This window comes from Heptranchias perlo, chromosome 17, assembly GCF_035084215.1.
Source record: "Heptranchias perlo isolate sHepPer1 chromosome 17, sHepPer1.hap1, whole genome shotgun sequence".
In the NCBI taxonomy this organism is placed as follows: Eukaryota; Metazoa; Chordata; class Chondrichthyes; order Hexanchiformes; family Hexanchidae; genus Heptranchias; species Heptranchias perlo.
Genome location: NC_090341.1, coordinates 59,159,493 through 59,178,537, shown reverse-complemented (window position 1 = coordinate 59,178,537; position 19,045 = coordinate 59,159,493). Strand labels below are relative to the sequence as shown.

Genomic DNA, 19,045 nt, shown 5'->3' with positions numbered 1-19,045 from the left:
CCGGGGTGGGGGGAGTAAACAGTGATCCCGGGGTGGGGGGTGTAAACAGTGATCCCGGGGTGGGGGGAGTAAACAGTGATCCTGGGGTGGGGGGTGTAAACAGTGATCCCGGGGTGGGGGGTGTAAACAGTGATCCCGGGGTGGGGGGAGTAAACAGTGATCCTGGGGTGGGGGGAGTAAACAGTGATCCCGGGGTGGGGGGAGTAAACAGTGATCCCGGGGTGGGGGGAGTAAACAGTGATCCCAGGGTGGGGGGTGTAAACAGTGATCCCGGGGTGGGGGGAGTAAACAGTGATCCCGGGGTGGGGGGAGTAAACAGTGATCCCGGGGTGGGGGGAGCAGTGATCCTGGGGTGGGGGGAGTAAACAGTGATCCCGGGGTGGGGGGAGTAAACAGTGATCCCGGGGTGGGGGGAGTAAACAGTGATCCCGGGGTGGGGGGAGTAAACAGTGATCCCGGGGTGGGGGGAGTAAACAATGATCCCGGGGTGGGGGGAGCAGTGATCCTGGGGTGGGGGGAGTAAACAGTGATCCCGGGGTGGGGGGAGTAAACAGTGATCCCGGGGTGGGGGGAGTAAACAGTGATCCTGGGGTGGGGGGAGTAAACAGTGATCCCGGGGTGGGGGGAGTAAACAGTGATCCCGGGGTGGGGGGAGTAAACAGTGATCCCGGGGTGGGGGGAGTAAACAGTGATCCCGGGGTGGGGGGAGTAAACAGTGATCCCGGGGTGGGGGGAGTAAACAGTGATCCCGGGGTGGGGGGAGTAAACAGTGATCCCGGGGTGGGGGGGAGTAAACAGTGATCCTGGGGTGGGGGGAGTAAACAGTGATCCCGGGGTGGGGGGAGCAGTGATCCCGGGGTGGGGGGAGTAAACAGTGATCCCGGGGTGGGGGGAGTAAACAGTGATCCCGGGGTGGGGGGAGTAAACAGTGATCCCGGGGTGGGGGGAGTAAACAGTGATCCCGGGGTGGGGGGAGTAAACAGTGATCCCGGGGTGGGGGGAGTAAACAGTGATCCCGGGGTGGGGGGAGTAAACAGTGATCCCGGGGTGGGGGGAGTAAACAGTGATCCCGGGGTGGGGGGAGTAAACAGTGATCCCGGGGTGGGGGGAGTAAACAGTGATCCTGGGGTGGGGGGGAGTAAACAGTGATCCCGGGGTGGGGGGAGTAAACAGTGATCCCGGGGTGGGGGGAGTAAACAGTGATCCTGGGGTGGGGGGGAGTAAACAGTGATCCCGGGGTGGGGGGAGTAAACAGTGATCCTGGGGTGGGGGGGAGTAAACAGTGATCCCGGGGTGGGGGGAGTAAACAGTGATCCCGGGGTGGGGGGAGTAAACAGTGATCCCGGGGTGGGGGGAGTAAACAGTGATCCCGGGGTGGGGGGAGTAAACAGTGATCCCGGGGTGGGGGGAGTAAACAGTGATCCTGGGGTGGGGGGAGTAAACAGTGATCCTGGGGTGGGGGGGAGTAAACAGTGATCCCGGGGTGGGGGGAGTAAACAGTGATCCCGGGGTGGGGGGAGTAAACAGTGATCCCGGGGTGGGGGGAGTAAACAGTGATCCCGGGGTGGGGGGAGTAAACAGTGATCCTGGGGTGGGGGGGAGTAAACAGTGATCCCGGGGTGGGGGGAGTAAACAGTGATCCCGGGGTGGGGGGAGTAAACAGTGATCCCGGGGTGGGGGGAGTAAACAGTGATCCCGGGGTGGGGGGAGCAGTGATCCCGGGGTGGGGGGAGTAAACAGTGATCCCGGGGTGGGGGGAGTAAACAGTGATCCCGGGGTGGGGGGGAGTAAACAGTGATCCCGGGGTGGGGGGAGTAAACAGTGATCCCGGGGTGGGGGGGAGTAAACAGTGATCCTGGGGTGGGGGGAGTAAACAGTGATCCCGGGGTGGGGGGAGTAAACAGTGATCCCGGGGTGGGGGGAGCAGTGATCCCGGGGTGGGGGGAGTAAACAGTGATCCTGGGGTGGGGGGAGCAGTGATCCCGGGGTGGGGGGAGTAAACAGTGATCCCGGGGTGGGGGGAGTAAACAGTGATCCTGGGGTGGGGGGAGTAAACAGTGATCCCGGGGTGGGGGGAGTAAACAGTGATCCCGGGGTGGGGGGAGTAAACAGTGATCCTGGGGTGGGGGGAGTAAACAGTGATCCCGGGGTGGGGGGAGCAGTGATCCCGGGGTGGGGGGAGTAAACAGTGATCCTGGGGTGGGGGGAGTAAACAGTGATCCCGGGGTGGGGGGAGTAAACAGTGATCCCGGGGTGGGGGGAGTAAACAGTGATCCTGGGGTGGGGGGAGTAAACAGTGATCCCGGGGTGGGGGGAGTAAACAGTGATCCCGGGGTGGGGGGAGTAAACAGTGATCCCGGGGTGGGGGGAGTAAACAGTGATCCCGGGGTGGGGGGAGTAAACAGTGATCCCGGGGTGGGGGGAGTAAACAGTGATCCTGGGGTGGGGGGAGTAAACAGTGATCCCGGGGTGGGGGGAGTAAACAGTGATCCCGGGGTGGGGGGAGTAAACAGTGATCCTGGGGTGGGGGGAGTAAACAGTGATCCCGGGGTGGGGGGAGTAAACAGTGATCCCGGGGTGGGGGGAGTAAACAGTGATCCCGGGGTGGGGGGAGTAAACAGTGATCCCGGGGTGGGGGGAGTAAACAGTGATCCTGGGGTGGGGGGGAGTAAACAGTGATCCCGGGGTGGGGGGGAGTAAACAGTGATCCCGGGGTGGGGGGGAGTAAACAGTGATCCTGGGGTGGGGGGAGTAAACAGTGATCCTGGGGTGGGGGGAGTAAACAGTGATCCCGGGGTGGGGGGAGTAAACAGTGATCCTGGGGTGGGGGGGAGTAAACAGTGATCCTGGGGTGGGGGGAGTAAACAGTGATCCTGGGGTGGGGGGAGTAAACAGTGATCCCGGGGTGGGGGGAGTAAACAGTGATCCTGGGGTGGGGGGAGTAAACAGTGATCCCGGGGTGGGGGGGAGTAAACAGTGATCCTGGGGTGGGGGGAGTAAACAGTGATCCTGGGGTGGGGGGAGTAAACAGTGATCCCGGGGTGGGGGGGAGTAAACAGTGATCCTGGGGTGGGGGGAGTAAACAGTGATCCCGGGGTGGGGGGAGTAAACAGTGATCCTGGGGTGGGGGGAGTAAACAGTGATCCCGGGGTGGGGGGGAGTAAACAGTGATCCTGGGGTGGGGGGAGTAAACAGTGATCCCGGGGTGGGGGGAGTAAACAGTGATCCCGGGGTGGGGGGGAGTAAACAGTGATCCCGGGGTGGGGGGAGTAAACAGTGATCCCGGGGTGGGGGGAGTAAACAGTGATCCCGGGGTGGGGGGAGTAAACAGTGATCCCGGGGTGGGGGGAGCAGTGATCCCGGGGTGGGGGGAGTAAACAGTGATCCCGGGGTGGGGGGAGTAAACAGTGATCCCGGGGTGGGGGGAGCAGTGATCCCGGGGTCGGGGGAGTAAACAGTGATCCCGGGGTGGGGGGGAGTAAACAGTGATCCCGGGGTGGGGGGGAGTAAACAGTGATCCTGGGGTGGGGGGAGTAAACAGTGATCCTGGGGTGGGGGGAGTAAACAGTGATCCTGGGGTGGGGGGAGTAAACAGTGATCCCGGGGTGGGGGGAGCAGTGATCCCGGGGTGGGGGGAGTAAACAGTGATCCCGGGGTGGGGGGAGTAAACAGTGATCCTGGGGTGGGGGGAGTAAACAGTGATCCCGGGGTGGGGGGTGTAAACAGTGATCCTGGGGTGGGGGGAGTAAACAGTGATCCCGGGGTGGGGGGGGAGCAGTGATCCCGGGGTGGGGGGAGTAAACAGTGATCCCGGGGTGGGGGGTGTAAACAGTGATCCTGGGGTGGGGGGAGTAAACAGTGATCCTGGGGTGGGGGGAGTAAACAGTGATCCCGGGGTGGGGGGTGTAAACAGTGATCCTGGGGTGGGGGGAGTAAACAGTGATCCCGGGGTGGGGGGGGAGCAGTGATCCCGGGGTGGGGGGAGTAAACAGTGATCCCGGGGTGGGGGGAGTAAACAGTGATCCCGGGGTGGGGGGAGTAAACAGTGATCCCGGGGTGGGGGGAGTAAACAGTGATCCCGGGGTGGGGGGAGTAAACAGTGATCCTGGGGTGGGGGGAGCAGTGATCCCGGGGTGGGGGGAGTAAACAGTGATCCCGGGGTGGGGGGGAGTAAACAGTGATCCCGGGGTGGGGGGAGTAAACAGTGATCCCGGGGTGGGGGGAGTAAACAGTGATCCCGGGGTGGGGGGTGTAAACAGTGATCCCGGGGTGGGGGGAGTAAACAGTGATCCCGGGGTGGGGGGAGTAAACAGTGATCCCGGGGTGGGGGGAGCAGTGATCCTGGGGTGGGGGGTGTAAACAGTGATCCCGGGGTGGGGGGAGTAAACAGTGATCCCGGGGTGGGGGGTGTAAACAGTGATCCCGGGGTGGGGGGAGTAAACAGTGATCCCGGGGTGGGGGGAGTAAACAGTGATCCCGGGGTGGGGGGTGTAAACAGTGATCCCGGGGTGGGGGGAGTAAACAGTGATCCCGGGGTGGGGGGAGTAAACAGTGATCCCGGGGTGGGGGGAGTAAACAGTGATCCCGGGGTGGGGGGTGTAAACAGTGATCCCGGGGTGGGGGGAGTAAACAGTGATCCTGGGGTGGGGGGTGTAAACAGTGATCCCGGGGTGGGGGGTGTAAACAGTGATCCCGGGGTGGGGGGAGTAAACAGTGATCCCGGGGTGGGGGGAGTAAACAGTGATCCCGGGGTGGGGGGAGTAAACAGTGATCCCGGGGTGGGGGGAGTAAACAGTGATCCCGGGGTGGGGGGAGCAGTGATCCCGGGGTGGGGGGAGTAAACAGTGATCCCGGGGTGGGGGGAGTAAACAGTGATCCCGGGGTGGGGGGAGCAGTGATCCCGGGGTGGGGGGCGCTTTGAATGCACCAGCGATGAACTGGAGCTTTTTTGTGGGCCCAGGAGGAGCACAGATTTCCAGGGCCTTTCTTTCAGCAGCCTCCATCGGTCCCTTTAAGGATGGCCGGTTGCGGGGAGTGTGCGGCCCCCGCTCTCACCATCTTTTTAAAAAATTCGTTCATGGGATGTGGGCGTCGCTGGCGAGGCCGGCATTTATTGCCCATCCCTAATTGCCCTTGAGAAGGTGGTGGTGAGCCGCCTTCTTGAACCGCTGCAGTCCGTGTGGTGACGGTTCTCCCACAGTGCTGTTAGGAAGGGAGTTCCAGGATTTTGACCCAGCGACGATGAAGGAACGGCGATATATTTCCAAGTCGGGATGGTGTGTGACTTGGAGGGGAACGTGCAGGTGGTGTTGTTCCCATGTGCCTGCTGCCCTTGTCCTTCTGGGTGGTAGAGGTCGCGGGTTTGGGAGGTGCTGTCGAAGAAGCCTTGGCGAGTTGCTGCAGTGCATCCTGTGGATGGTACACACTGCAGCCACAGTGCGCCGGTGGTGAAGGGAGTGAATGTTTAGGGTGGTGGATGGGGTGCCAATCAAGCGGGCTGCTTTGTCCTGGATGGTGTCGAGCTTCTTGAGTGTTGTTGGAGATGCACTCATCCAGGCAAGTGGAGAGTATTCCATCACACTCCTGACTTGTGCCTTGTAGATGGTGGAAAGGCTTTGGGGAGTCAGGAGGTGAGTCACTCGCCACAGAATACCCAGCCTCTGACCTGCTCTCGTAGCTGCAGTATTTATGTGGCTGGTCCAGTTATGATTCAGTCATGGCTTTCAAAAGGGAACTGAATAAATACTTGAAAGGAAAAAATTTGCAGGGCTACAGGAAAAGGGCGGGGGAGTGGGACTAGCTGGATTGCTTTGCATAGAGCCGGCACGGACTCGATGGGCCAAATGGCCTCCTTCTGTGGTGTAACCATTATATGATTCTATGTATCTAACCCGTGCTGTACCTGCCCTGCTAGTGTTTGATGGGACAGTGTAGAGGGAGCTTTACTCTGTATCTAACTCGTGCTGTACCTGCCCTGGGAGTGTTTGATGGGACAGTGTAGAGGGAGCTTTACTCTGTATCTAACCCTGTACCTGCCCTGGGAGTGTTTGATGGGACAGTGTAGAGGGAGCTTTACTCTGTATCTAACCCGTGCTGTCCCTGCCCTGGGAGTGTTTGATGGGACAGTGTCGAGGGAGCTTTACTCTGTATCGAACCCGTGCTGTCCCTGCCCTGGGAGTGTTTGATGGGACAGTGTAGAGGGAGCTTTACTCTGTCTCTAACCCCGTGCTGTACCTGCCCTGGGAGTGTTTGATGGGACAGTGTAGAGGGAGCTTTACTCTGTATCTAACCCCGTGATGTACCTGCCCTGGGAGTGTTTGATGGGACAGTGTAGAGGTTGCTTTACTCTGTATCTAACCCTGTACCTGCCCTGGGAGTGTTTGATGGGACAGTGTAGAGGGAGCTTTACTCTGTATCTAACCCGTGCTGTCCCTGCCCTGGGAGTGTTTGATGGGACAGTGTAGAGGTTGCTTTACTCTGTATCTAACCCTGTACCTGCCCTGGGAGTGTTTGATGGGACAGTGTAGAGGGAGCTTTACTCTGTATCGAACCCCGTGCTGTACCTGCCCTGGGAGTGTTTGATGGGACAGTGTAGAGGGAGCTTTACTCTGTATCTAACCCGTGCTGTACCTGCCCTGGGAGTGTTTGATGGGACAGTGTAGAGGGAGCTTTACTCTGTATCGAACCCCGTGCTGTACCTGCCCTGGGAGTGTTTGATGGGACAGTATAGAGGGAGCTTTACTCTGTATCTAACCCGTGCTGTACCTGCCCTGGGAGTGTTTGATGGGACAGTGTAGAGGGAGCTTTACTCTGTATCTAACCTGTGCTGTACCTGCCCTGGGAGTGTTTGATGGGACAGTGTAGAGGGAGCTTTACTCTGTATCGAACCCCGTGCTGTACCTGCCCTGGGAGTGTTTGATGGGACAGTGTAGAGGGAGCTTTACTCTGTATCTAACCCGTGCTGTACCTGCCCTGGGAGTGTTTGATGGGACAGTGTAGAGGGAGCTTTACTCTGTATCTAACCCGTGCTGTACCTGCCCTGGGAGTGTTTGATGGGACAGTATAGACAGATCTGGGATGGGCTTAGGAAAAGCATTTGGATTTGCCTGGAGATGATATCAGGTAGTGGACGGTGGAAATGAGATCAGTGTTGCACAGTGATGGGGATCTGTTGGCCAAGCTCTGGGTGTGTTTCACTGAACATTTACTATCGCTGTGAGGTTGTTAGCAACGTTCATCAAACCCCAGGATGTAATTGGGGAATGGGACTCCTGGTGATGCCCCTGACTCGTATGTTATGCCTTGCCTCTGCAGTGGAAGTGTATAACTGTGAGAGTGGGAGCTCAGACTGCTCAGCGTGCTGGGGGAGAGAGGATCAGGGCCATCAGTGCGTCTGGTGCAGGACCACCCAGAGCTGTAAACTGCGGAGTGAGTGCAGAGAGATTGAGGAGACCTGCTCCGCTCCTGAGATCAGGCAGGTGAGTGATCGATGATGCTTTACACTCATCACAGACCCTCAGCTTTACAGCTTCCCTCCTCCTCTCTGATGGTGCTCCCTGTTACTGGGGCCCTGACCCCTGACCCCAGACCCTCCCTCCTCCTCTCTGATGGTGCTCCCTGTTACTGGGGCCCTGACCCCTGACCCCAGACCCTCCCTCCTCCTCTCTGATGGTGCTCCCTGTTACTGGGGCCCTGACCCCTGACCCCAGACCCTCCCTCCTCCTCTCTGATGGTGCTCCCTGTTACTGGGGCCCTGACCCCTGACCCCAGACCCTTCCTCCTCCTCTCTGATGGTGCTCCCTGTTACTGGGGCTCTGACCCCTGACCCCTGACCCTCCCTCCTCCTCTCTGATGGTGCTCCCTGTTACTGGGGCTCTGACCCCTGACCCCTGACCCTCCCTCCTCCTCTCTGATGGTGCTCCCTGTTACTGGGGCTCTGACCCCTGACCCCAGACCCTCCCTCCTCCTCTCTGATGGTGCTCCCTGTTACTGGGGCCCTGACCCCTAACCCCTGACCCTTCCTCCTCCTCTCTGATGGTGCTCCCTGTTACTGGGGCTCTGACCCCTGACCCCTGACCCTCCCTCCTCCTCTCTGATGGTGCTCCCTGTTACTGGGGCTCTGACCCCTGACCCCTGACCCTCCCTCCTCCTCTCTGATGGTGCTCCCTGTTACTGGGGCTCTGACCCCTGACCCCTGACCCTCCCTCCTCCTCCTCTGATGGTGCTCCTTGTTGCTCAGGTACAGGCCCCAGACCCTCGCTACGATGCCCAAGTGGCCAAGCTATTCCACCTTGGGGGTGTCGCAGTTGAGCCTCACACTCTGCTCACACTGTGTCGTGGTCACAAGAAGTGATTGTGAATAAGGAGCCCAGGCTGATTCTTCCAGTCCATAGCCCAGAAGCATTTGGATAATTTCTGAACAAATAAAAAAAAACAACCCCACGTTCTCCCCGAGAACGGCTAATTCTGGGCCTGACTCCGTGTTTACCTGGGCAGTGTATTCTCTGACTGAGCCAGCTCATCGGAGGTTTGTAACAAATGGTCTGGAGACTTGAGGGAAAAAGCAGCTGTGTTTACTCACTCTGTCCACTGACTGACTGAGGAGATCATCCACGGGGCAGTTTGGGGAGTGTGTACACGTGAGCATTGGTGTGTGTGAGTGTGAGTGAGCGTGTCAGTATGCATGTATGTGTGTCCCAGTGTGAGTGAACATCTGTGTGTGAGCACGTGTGAGTATGTGCATGGGCGTCAGCGTGTGTGAGCGTGTGTGTGAGGGTCAGTGTGAGCGTGTGAACAAGCATGTGCGACCGTCAGTGTGAGCGTCAGAGTTAGTCTGTGTGAGTGCGTGTGTGTGAGTGGTGTGTGTGTGTGAGCATCAGTGAATGTCAGTGCGTGTACGCGTCAGTGTGAGCATGTGAGTGTGAATGTCAGCGTGTGTGTGAGCCTGTGTGTGTGTGAGCATGTGACAGTGTGTGAGATCATCTGCGTGCGAGATTTTTTTTTATTCGTTCATGGGATGTGGGCGTCGCTGGCGAGGCCGGCATTTATTGCCCATCCCTAATTACCCTTGAGAAGGTGGTGGTGAGCCGCCTTCTTGAACCGCTGCAGTCCATGTGGTGAAGGTTCTCCCACAGTGCTGTTAGGAAGGGAGTTCCAGGATTTTGACCCAGCGACAATGAAGGAACGGCGATATATTTCCAAGTCGGGATGGTGTGTGAATTGGAGGGGAACGTGCAGGTGGTGTTGTTCCCATGTACCTGCTGCTCTTGTCCTCCTAGGTGGTAGAGGTCACAGGTTTGGGAGGTGCTGTCGAAGAAGCCTTGGCGAGTTGCTGCAGTGCATCCTGTGGATGGTACACACTGCAGCCACAGTGCGCCGGTGGTGAAGGGAGTGAATGTTTAGGGTGGTGGATGGGGTGCCAATCAAGCGGGCTGCTTTGTCCTGGATGGTGTCAAGCTTAGAATCATAGAAAGTTATGGCACAGAAGGAGTCGTTTCGGCCGACTGTGTCCGTGCCGGCCGAAAAAGAGCTATCCAGCCTAATCCCACTTTCCAGCACTTGGTCCGTAGCCCTGTCGGTTACGACACTTCAGGTGCACATCCAGGTACTTTTTAAATGAGTTGAGGTTTCTGCCTCTACCACCCTTTCAGGCAGTGAGTTCCAGACCCCCACCACCCTATGCGTGAAAAAAATTCTCCTCAGCTCCCCTCTAATCAACGTTAGCAGTCCTCCGGCATCATACCTGTATCCAGTGAGGATTGGAAAATGATGGTCAGAGCCTCCGCTATTTCCTCCCTTGCTTCTTTTAACAGCCTGGGATACATTTCATCCGGCCCTGGTGATTTATCTACTTTCAAAGATGCTAATCCCCTTAATACTTCCTCTCTCACTAAGTTTATCCCATCCAATATTTCACACTCCTCCTCCTTAACTACAATCTCTGCATCGTCCCCCTCTTTTGTGAAGACAGATGCAAAGTATTCATTAAGAACCATCCCCACATCTTCCGCCTCCACACACTGGTTACCTTTTTGGTCTCTAATAGGCCCTACTCTTTCCTTAGTTATCCTCTTGCTCTTTATGTATTTATAAAACATCTTTGGGTTTCCCTTGATTTTACTTCCCAGTATTTTTTCATGCCCTCTCTTTGTTTTCCTAATTTCCTTTTAAATTTCACTCCTGCACTTTCTATACTCCTCTAGACTTTCTGCAGTATTGAGCTCTCGGTATCTGACATAAGCTTCCCTTTTTTGCCTTATCTTACCCTGTGTGCTCCTTGTCATCCAGAGGCTCTAGATTTGGGAGTCCCACCCTTTTCCTTTGTGGGAACATGTTTACTCTGAACCCTCACTATCTCCCCATCGAATGCCTCCCACTGCTCTGACACTGATTTACCTTCAAGTAACTGTTTCCAGTCCACTTTTGATAAATCACTTCTCAGGCTTAGTAAAATTGGCCTTTCCCCAATTCAGAACTTTTACTCCTGTTCTATCTCTGTCCCTTTCCAAAACAATGCTAAATCTAACTGAATTATGGGGGTGATTTTAAACCCCAAGAACGGGTGGGTTGGGGGTGGGTGGGAGTTGAAAATAGTTGTTTTGTGGGTCGCGACCCCAACCCGGCTTTATTTCCGGGTTTAACGTCGGCACGGAAAAGTCCAGGCATTCCCACTGGGAATGCAAAGTCGGAAAATTTTGCGGTTGCGACCCAAAAAAACAATTATTTTCAACTCCCACCCGCCCCCAACCCACCCGCTCTTGGGGTTAAAATCACCCCCATGATCACAGCTCCTTGAATGTTGTTGGAGCTGCACTCATCCAGGCAATTGGAGAGTATTCCATCACACTCCTGACTTGTGCCTTGTAGATGGTGGAAAGGCTTTGGGGAGTCAGGAGGTGAGTCACTCGTCGCAGAATACCCAGCCTCTGACCTGCTCTCGTAGCCACAGTATTTATGAGATGATTGGCCTCCAACAACCACTACCATCTTCCTTTGTGCTAGCTATGACTCCAGCCCTTTTCCCCTGATTTCCATTGGCTTCAATTTTACTAGGGCTCCTTGATGCCACACTCGGTCAAATGCTGCCTTGATGTCAAGGGCACCAGAGTGTCTGCAAACGTGTGTGAGTGTCAGTATGAGTATGAGCACCAGTATGTGAGTGTGTGTGAGGATCAGTGTGAGTGTGAGTATCATTGTGAGCATGTATGTGAGTGTGAGCATGTCAGTGTAAGCACCAGTATGAGCGAGTGTGTGTGAGCGTAAGGATCAGTTTGAGCTTGAGGATCAGTGTGAGTGTGGACGTCAGTGTGAGCATGTGCACGTCAGTGTGAGCGTGTTTGTGCGCTTACGTGTGTGTGTGTGCATGTGTGAGCATCAGTGCATGAGTGTGTGATCACACACACTCACACATAGATGATCACAGTTTGAGCATGTGTGAGTGATTGAGAGTGTGTGTGTATTTGTGAATGTTAGTGTGAGTGTGTGTATGCTAGTGCCTTTGAGTGTGTGTATATGTGAGAATTATGTGTGTGAGCATCAGTGTGAATGTGTGAGTGAATGTCAATGTGAGTGTGTCTGTGCGTGTGTCAGTGTGAGTGTCTGTGTGTGTGTGTGTCAGTGTGTGTGTGTGTCAGTGTGTGTGCGTGCATCAGCTTGAGTCTGTGTGTGTGAACATGTGTGGTGTGTCAGTGTGAGCGTATGTGTGTGCATCAGTATGCGTGTGTGAATATCAGTGTAAGCGTCAGTGTAAGTGTGTGATCATCAGTGTGAGCGTGTGTGAGTCAGTGTGTGTCCATGTGAGTGTGTGAGCATCAGTGTGTGTGTGAGTGTGTGAGAGTGTCCACGTGACTGTGTGAGCGTGTGTGAGAGTCAGTGTGAGTGTCCATGTGAGTGTGTGAGCATCAGTGTGTGTGTGAGTGTGAAGATCTGTGCCTGGAAATGCTAAATTGATTTCCCTGTGTGAGGGAGGTTTGAGGTGTGACCCGATCCCTGGTTTAAGGGGTGGGTTTTGGTGAAGAGCCAGCTGACTGGAGGGTGTGTGTCTTTCAGATAGAGCCCCTGTCAGGGCCTGTGGACGGAGGGACCCTCCTCACTGTAAAAGGCAGAAACCTGGGCCGCAGGTTCAGTGATATCGCTGGGGGTGTTCACATTGGTGGTGTGCCGTGCACTCCTGTGCAAGGGAGTTACATAGTCTCAGAACAGTAAGTAAATTCACGATCATTTCATCATTTTACAACACTTCTTCTCTCCTCTGGTTTTCTGATTTCTGTGGCTAGAAATCTACCATAAAAGTTCTTTTCAGCACTTCCATTGGGGCAGGTAGACAATGTGCGGTCCTGGGAGTGAACGTGGGCACGGTCCCCGTGTACACGCATGATCCCCATGTGTGGGCGAGGTCCCTGGGCGCGGGCCCAGTGTGTTGGGCGCGGTCCCTGTGTGTTGGGCGTGGTGCCCGGGCGCGGTCCCCGTGTGTGGGTACAGACCCCGTGTATGGGCGCGGTCCCTATGTGTGGTTGCGGTCCCTGGGTGTGGTCCCCGGGTGTGGCCATGGTCCCTGTGTGTGGTTGCGGTCCCTGGGCGTGGTCCACAGGCACGGACCCCATGTGTGGGTGTGGTCCACAGGCACGGACCCCATGTGTGGGCGTGGTCCCCGGGCGCGGTCCCCATGTGTGGGCGTGGTCCCCGGGCGCGGTCCCCATGTGTGGGCGTGGTCCCCGGGCGCGGTCCCCATGTGTGGGCGTGGTCCCCGGGCGCGGTCCCCATGTGTGGGCGTGGTCCCCGGGCGCGGTCCCCATGTGTGGGCGTGGTCCCCGGGCGCGGTCCCCATGTGTGGGCGTGGTCCCCGGGCGCGGTCCCCATGTGTGGGCGTGGTCCCCGGGCGCGGTCCCCATGTGTGGGCGTGGTCCCCGGGCGCGGTCCCCATGTGTGGGCGTGGTCCCCGGGCGCAGTCCCCATGTACGGGCGTGGTCCCCGGGCGCGGTCCCCATGTACGGGCGTGGTCCCCGGGCGCGGTCCCCGTTATGGGCACAGTCCCTGTGTGTGGGCGTGGTCATTGGGCACGGTCCCAGTGTGTGAGCGCGGCCCCCATGTACGAGCGCAATCCTGGTGTGCGGGCGTGCTCTCCGCTCAGTATGATTCGCACTGGGCGAAACAGGACAATTCCACCCAGGTAGATATTTTCCGACCTGTGTGTGTCTCGGTCTCAGCTCCTGTACAATAGGGAACGATTCACTTACCAATCCCTGAAATACTCTGGAGGACTTGGCCGTACTGAATGGAGTTAATACGGGCTGTGAGGGGAGGGATCGGAATTGGGGGAGAGGCTCTGTGGACAAGTGATCAGCTCAGTGAGTGTGGTTGCACCATTGAAGCATTGTGAGATCAGCCTCTACATCATCTTCATCTTCCTTTCTGCTGAAATTCTATTTGTGTTTTTCCACCTTGTTTCAGGATTGTTTGCAGCACTGACAGGGCCAACAAGGAGTTCACAGACTCTGTGACAGTGAGGGTCCAGGAAGAAGGCAAATCCAATCAGAAGTTCTCCTTTCTTGTGAGTCACTGCTTTGATATTGCAAGTCAACATGTAAAATACACAGGAGACACTATTCCCTGCAACACACAGTGTGATATTCTATAATATATATAGGAGACACTATTCCCTGCAACACACAGTGTGATATTCTATAATATATATAGGAGACACTATTCCCTGTAACACACGGTGTGATATTCTATAATATATATAGGAGACTCTATTCCCTGTAACACACGGTGTGATATTCTATAATATATATAGGAGACACTATTCCCTGTAACACACGGTGTGATATTCTATAATATATATAGGGGACACTATTCCCTGCAACACACGGTGTGATATTCTATAATATATATAGGAGACACTATTCCCTGCAACACACGGTGTGATATTCTATAATATATATAGGAGACACTATTCCCTGTAACACACGGTGTGATATTCTATAATATATATAGGAGACTCTATTCCCTGTAACACACGGTGTGATATTCTATAATATATATAGGAGACTCTATTCCCTGTAACACACGGTGTGATATTCTATAATATATATAGGGGACACTATTCCCTGTAACACACAGTGTGATATTCTATAATATATATAGGAGACACTATTCCCTGTACACACGGTGTGATATTCTATAATATATATAGGAGACACTATTCCCTGTAACACACGGTGTGATATTCTATAATATATATAGGAGACACTATTCCCTGTAACACACGGTGTGATATTCTATAATATATATAGGAGACACTATTCCCTGTAACACACAGTGTGATATTCTATAATATATATAGGAGACACTATTCCCTGTAACACACGGTGTGATATTCTATAATATATATAGGAGACTCTATTCCCTGTAACACACGGTGTGATATTCTATAATATATATAGGAGACACTATTCCCTGCAACACACGGTGTGATATTCTATAATGTATATAGGAGACTCTATTCCCTGTAACACACGGTGTGATATTCTATAATATATATAGGAGACACTATTCCCTGTAACACACGGTGTGATATTCTATAATATATATAGGAGACACTATTCCCTGTAACACACGGTGTGATATTCTATAATATATATAGGAGACACTATTCCCTGTAACACACGGTGTGATATTCTATAATATATATAGGAGACACTATTCCCTGTAACACACGGTGTGATATTCTATAATATATATAGGAGACACTATTCCCTGTAACACACGGTGTGATATTCTATAATATATATAGGGGACTCTATTCCCTGTAACACACGGTGTGATATTCTATAATATATATAGGAGACACTATTCCCTGTAACACACGGTGTGATATTCTATAATATATACAGGAGACACTATTCCCTGTAACACACAGTGTGATATTCTATAATATATATAGGAGACTCTATTCCCTGTAACACACGGTGTGATATTCTATAATATATATAGGAGACACTATTCCCTGTAACACACGGTGTGATATTCTATAATATATATAGGGGACACTATTCCCTGTAACACACGGTGTGATATTCTATAATATATATAGGGGACTCTATTCCCTGTAACACACGGTGTGATATTCTATAATATATATAGGAGACACTATTCCCTGTAACACACGGTGTGATATTCTATAATATATATAGGGGACTCTATTCCCTGTAACACACGGTGTGATATTCTATAATATATGTAGGAGACACTATTCCCTGTAACACACGGTGTGATATTCTATAATATATATAGGAGACTCTATTCCCTGTAACACACGGTGTGATATTCTATAATATATATAGGAGACACTATTCCCTGTAACACACGGTGTGATATTCTATAATATATATAGGGGACACTATTCCCTGTAACACACGGTGTGATATTCTATAATATATATAGGAGACTCTATTCCCTGTAACACACAGTGTGATATTCTATAATATATATAGGAGACTCTATTCCCTGTAACACACGGTGTGATATTCTATAATATATATAGGAGACACTATTCCCTGTAACACACGGTGTGATATTCTATAATATATATAGGGGACACTATTCCCTGTAACACACGGTGTGATATTCTATAATATATATAGGGGACTCTATTCCCTGTAACACACGGTGTGATATTCTATAATATATATAGGAGACTCTATTCCCTGTAACACACGGTGTGATATTCTATAATATATATAGGAGACACTATTCCCTGTAACACACGGTGTGATATTCTATAATATATATAGGAGACACTATTCCCTGTTACACACGGTGTGATATTCTATAATATATACAGGAGACACTATTCCCTGTAACACACGGTGTGATATTCTATAATATATATAGGAGACTCTATTCCCTGTAACACACGGTGTGATATTCTATAATATATATAGGAGACACTATTCCCTGTAACACACGGTGTGATATTCTATAATATATATAGGAGACACTATTCCCTGTAACACACGGTGTGATATTCTATAATATATATAGGAGACACTATTCCCTGTAACACACGGTGTGATATTCTATAATATATATAGGAGACTCTATTCCCTGTAACACACGGTGTGATATTCTATAATATATATAGGAGACACTATTCCCTGTAACACACGGTGTGATATTCTATAATATATATAGGAGACTCTATTCCCTGTAACACACGGTGTGATATTCTATAATATATATAGGAGACACTATTCCCTGTAACACACGGTGTGATATTCTATAATATATATAGGAGACTCTATTCCCTGTAACACACGGTGTGATATTCTATAATATATATAGGAGACTCTATTCCCTGTAACACACGGTGTGATATTCTATAATATATATAGGAGACTCTATTCCCTGTAACACACGGTGTGATATTCTATAATATATATAGGAGACTCTATTCCCTGTAACACACGGTGTGATATTCTATAATATATACAGGAGACACTATTCCCTGTAACACACGGTGTGATATTCTATAATATATATAGGAGACTCTATTCCCTGTAACACACGGTGTGATATTCTATAATATATACAGGAGACACTATTCCCTGTAACACACGGTGTGATATTCTATAATATATACAGGAGACACTATTCCCTGTAACACACGGTGTGATATTCTATAATATATATAGGAGACACTATTCCCTGTAACACACGGTGTGATATTCTATAATATATACAGGAGACACTATTCCCTGTAACACACGGTGTGATATTCTATAATATATATAGGAGACACTATTCCCTGTAACACACGGTGTGATATTCTATAATATATATAGGAGACTCTATTCCCTGTAACACACGGTGTGATATTCTATAATATATATAGGAGACTCTATTCCCTGTAACACACGGTGTGATATTCTATAATATATATAGGGGACACTATTCCCTGTAACACACGGTGTGATATTCTATAATATATATCGGAGACACTATTCCCTGTAACACACGGTGTGATATTCTATAATATATATCGGAGACACTATTCCCTGTAACACACGGTGTGATATTCTATAATATATATAGGAGACTCTATTCCCTGTAACACACGGTGTGATATTCTATAATATATATAGGAGACACTATTCCCTGTAACACACGGTGTGATATTCTATAATATATATAGGAGACACTATTCCCTGTAACACACGGTGTGATATTCTATAATATATATAGGGGACACTATTCCCTGTAACACACGGTGTGATATTCTATAATATATATAGGGGACACTATTCCCTGTAACATACGGTGTGATATTCTATAATATATATTGGAGATACTATTCCCTATAACACACGGTGCGATATTCTGTAATATATAGAGACACTCGGCACTGTTGATAAGGACTACAGGTCTACATAGATTGCTCTGTCTGTGTGTCCCGTGCCCTCTGGGAATACAAAGATTGGTGATTCAGCTGTGGAAGAATTAGCTGAGACTGTGCGTTGCTGTCAGCAGATCAAAAGCACGGGGTCAGAATGGAAACACACTCGTCAGGATATGTAAACCCACATTGTGTTGGTTATTTGTGCTCGGCCTGTATATGACCAGATGAAGTTGATCAGAAATGAGAACATCAAGGGTAGGACCTTTGGGATCCTGAATGAAGCAAAACAAGATTGTTGTCCAGACAGAGAGTTGGAACTGTAGAGAGCAGCTAACAGAAATCTCACATAATGATTGCAAAATGTTCGTGAGGGAGGTACAGACATCAAGCCAGACACAGGGGATATGGACTGGCCCAGAATACAGCACAGACCAACAGCAGAGAGCATTTAGGAGCACCATTAATGGGGAATGATGAGATTAAAAGCCAAGAATGACTTCCAGGGAGGTGTTAAAGGGGGAAGTTTCTGAACAGCAGTCTGTGGAGACAGTTATTACAGTCGAGGTGACAGTATAAGTCTGCTCTCTCACAGGGTGAGGAAGAATACATGAGTAACGAGAAACAGTAATGAGCATTTAAGTTCAGATAAGGACAAAAGCTGTTTTGAAGAAAGGAAAGCAAGCTTTAAAGATACTCCTTTCGATCAGGAAGTGCCAGTATCTCACACCAGTGTGAAGAAGTAATTCAGAGACATTCAATTAAACTGCAGTTTCACCCAGATTGCTCCAGCCAAAGACTGAAGATGGAGGTTTATTTGAAGCTGAATGCTGCCAGTATATAATGTCTTTCTAATGTTAATAAAGTTATTCCTTTTCCCTGGATTACAAAGAAAACTGAAAATAATTCAAAATAAGAGCAGGAGTCTAAACATGCAGGAGTATTGTGGAGAAATACAGTAACAAATGAGGTTCGCAGTCCAGAGAGGTCAGAAAATCTTAGAATATCTAATGACTCCTCTTTTAGATTCCAGTCTGTAACTCACTCCCGGGTATCTGTTATTCTTTTTATAAACCACCCGAACCCCTCGATTAGATTCCAGTCTGTAACTCACTCCCGGGTATCTGTTATTCTATATATAAACCCCCCGAACCCCTCAATTAGATTCCAGTCTGTAACTCACTCCCGGGTATCTGTTATTCTGTATATAAACCCCCCCGAACCCCTCAATTAGATTCCAGCCTGTAACTCACTCCCGGGTATCTGTTATTCTATATATAAACCCTCCGAACCCCTCGATTAGATTCCAGTCTGTAACTCACTCCCGGGTATGCTTATTCTATATATAAATCCCCGAACCCCTCGATTAGATTCCAGTCTGTAACTCACTCCCGGGTATCTGTTATTCTATATATAAACCCCCCCAAACCCCTCGATTAGATTCCAGTCTGTAACTCTCTCCTGGGTATCTGTTATTCTATATATAAACCCCCCCGAACCCCTCGATTAGATTCCAGTCTGTAACTCACTCCCAGGTATCTGTTATTCTATATATAAACCCCCCGAACCCCTCGATTAGATTCCAGCCTGTAACTCACTCCCGGGTATCTGTTATTCTATATATAAACCCCCCGAACCCCTCGATTAGAT

General features: G+C 51.2%; 1 protein-coding gene across 1 annotated transcript in view; it reads left to right on the top strand.

The window, feature by feature from the left end:
- The window catches only part of LOC137334333 (plexin-D1-like), a 231,883-nt gene that overhangs the window by 92,399 nt on the left and 120,439 nt on the right, over window positions 1-19,045 (top strand). The window contains 3 exon segments of the mRNA XM_067999033.1: window positions 7,315-7,478; window positions 12,049-12,200; window positions 13,450-13,549. Coding sequence (XP_067855134.1) covers window positions 7,315-7,478; window positions 12,049-12,200; window positions 13,450-13,549 — 416 coding nt within the window.